At 55.3% G+C, this 2695-nt stretch overlaps 1 protein-coding gene across 1 annotated transcript; it reads left to right on the forward strand.

Annotated features, from left to right (window-relative positions):
• Positions 1 to 1507: 1507 nt before the first annotated feature.
• Positions 1508 to 2443, forward strand: LOC309684976 (olfactory receptor 14J1-like; the record flags this gene model as incomplete). The annotated part of the gene is made up of 1 exon (XM_082500809.1): positions 1508 to 2443. One exon carries the CDS (start codon positions 1508 to 1510, stop codon positions 2441 to 2443), a length of 936 nt encoding a protein of 311 aa, XP_082356935.1.
• Between the last annotated feature and the right edge of the window lie 252 nt (positions 2444 to 2695).

A 2695-nucleotide genomic window follows, 5' to 3' on the forward strand; every position in this document is an offset into this window, starting at 1 on the left:
GCCCCTGCACACACGCAGAGGCTGCAGGGCAGAGCTGGGCACACGGAGGCTGCCATGGGGTCTGCGAGTACTGGCAGGGAAGAGATGTGGGGGCAGGGAAAAAGCTGCTGGCAGGGAGAGCTCCAGGCAGTGGAGATGGGCAGGGAAGGAGGGAGCTGCTCCTGGAAGCCCTGCTGCAGGGGAGATAGGGGCACCTCCAGCCACCCCTGCAGTGCAGATGCCTTCCCTGAGCCACCCAGCACAGCCCTCAGCCCTCACGGCCATGGGCTCTGGGGTGGGAGTCAGCTCTGTGCCCGGCAGAGCAGCAGGAGAGGCGAAGGGCATCCCTCCTGCCACGTGCCCCATTGCTGCTGCCCAGCGGTGGGGCTGAGGGCACCTGCCCTGCATGATCAGTGTCTGGGCGGTGGCGTGCCCAGCAGGGTGAGGGTAACGCTGCCCTGAGTGCCTGGCTGCCTCTCCCGGTGCCTCTCCCAGCCAGACCCTCACGGCATTTCTCCTGGTTTCTCCACGTCTCCTTTAAAGTTATCTTTTTATTGCTGTCAGCCTCCCTGGGATGGGAATTTCAGCTGCAGAGTCCCACACTGACCTTGTTCATCCACTCCTGACTGTGTGTCCATGGGAACCAGTGTCCCAGCTTTCCTCTGACCTGTGGGGCTGTGGGCAATGCAGGCCGTGGGGGTGGGGAAGGAGTCCATTTTCTCTCACTGAGATGCCAAAAACTGGGTATGTCTTTTCGGTGTCCATGGAAGCTGTGAGCTGCCCTCCATGATGCCAACCTGTCCCATAGCACCTTTGTGTTATCGGAAAGCCCCACAGAGAAACAGAGTCTCTGTGACTGAGGAAATGCTGTTGCGTGGGTGAAATGAGCCGTGGGTGTCCTTGGCTAGAGGTGGGCTGCTGAGACTTGAGAAAGGGTGAGACATTTCATAGTCTGAGATGGATCCTTCTGCTCTCAGCACTGTCTGATGGCATAATAGAAGAGGGAATCCCCCTCCATCTCATGACGGTGCAAGATGGAGGGACAAACCATCTCCCTTGACTCTGCTCTCTGCCCCAGGCAATCCTCATGTCTCACAGCACTCACTCTGTTCCCCTGGAGGGCAGCAGAAATGCTGAGGGTTTCTGACATCCCAGAACAATGCTCAGGGGAGGTGGGGGAGCTGTAAAATACCCAAAGCCTCTCCAACTGCCTTCTGCCATCCTGGTTCCTTAGCAGTGCATGTGCAGATGCTGACAAGCCCTTCTGCATTGTAGGTGGTTCCATCAGAACAGGTACAGAACATTGGCACGGACCCCAGTCCTCACTCTTCCCAGGAACTCTTCCCTCCTCACAGCACAATCAGCAAGAGTAAACCAGAGCTCGAGTCAGGAAGCTGAGGAATGTCTCCTGGAAAAGGAAAAGGGCGTATTACAGGAGGGGCAAAGTCTATGGGAAATGGCTTTCATTTTCCTTAGGGAAATCTCTGGTAACAGACCTCGACCACGTCCCCCTGCCCAGAAGCAGCAAATGTCCAACAGCAGCTCCATCACACAGTTCCTCCTCCTGGCATTCGCAGACACACGGGAGCTGCAGCTCTTGACCTTCTGGCTCTTCCTGGGCATCTACCTGGCTGCCTTCCTGGGAAACGGCCTCATCATCACCGCCATCGCCTGCGACCACTGCCTCCACACCCCCATGTACTTCTTCCTCCTCAACCTCTCCCTCATAGACATGGGCTCCATCTCCACCACTCTCCTCAAAGCCATGGCCAATTCCCTCTGGAACACCCAGGATATCTCTTACTTTGGCTGTGCTGTCCAGCTCTTTTTCATGCTCTTTTTTATGTCAACAGAGTGTTCTCTCCTCACAGTCATGGCCTATGACCGCTACATTGCCATCTGCCAACCCCTGCACTACGGGACCCTCCTGGGCAGCAGAGCTTGTGTCCGCATGGCAGCAGCTGCCTGGGGCAGTGGGTTCCTCAATTCTCTCCTGCACACGGCCAATACATTTTCACTGCCCCTCTGCCAGGGCAATGCCCTGCACCAGTTCTTCTGTGAAATCCCCCACATCCTCAAGCTCTCCTGCTCACACTCCTACCTCAGGGAAGTTGGGCTGATTGTGTTTAGTGCCTGTTTAGTCTTTGGGTGTTTTGTTTTCATTATACTGTCCTATGTGCAGATCTTGAGGGCAGTGCTGAGGATCCCCTCGGAGCAGGGACGGCACAAAGCCTTTTCCACGTGTGTCCCTCACCTGGCTGTGGTCTCCCTCTTTATCAGCACTGCCATGTTTGCCCACCTGAAGCCCCCCTCCATCTCCTCCCCATCTCTGGACCTGGTGGTGGCAGTGTTGTACTTGGTGGTGCCTCCAGCAGTGAACCCCCTCATCTACAGCATGAGGAACCAGGAGCTCAAGGATGCCCTATGGAAACTGGCCCAATGGACGCTGTTTCACCGACAATAACCTGCCACCCCTTCGCTGCACATTGCCCAGGGCTTATCTTAGATCATGAGCCTAATTTTCCTCATGTCATAACCCTGCTGATTGATATTTTTCTGGGTTTATACTACTTGTGTTGGGGCTTGATCCTACTGGGTCTGACCCTTGCACAACACTGAGTCAGATGTGGCCGGTCAGGTAACAGCTCTTATATGAAACAGGATGTCTCAGGTAGAATAGCAAGAAAAGGGAAAAACAGGGAAAAACAAAACATTG

The sequence above is a fragment of the Vanellus vanellus genome, assembly GCF_965231255.1.
Source record: "Vanellus vanellus genome assembly, contig: HAP1_SCAFFOLD_110, whole genome shotgun sequence".
In the NCBI taxonomy this organism is placed as follows: domain Eukaryota; kingdom Metazoa; phylum Chordata; class Aves; order Charadriiformes; family Charadriidae; genus Vanellus; species Vanellus vanellus.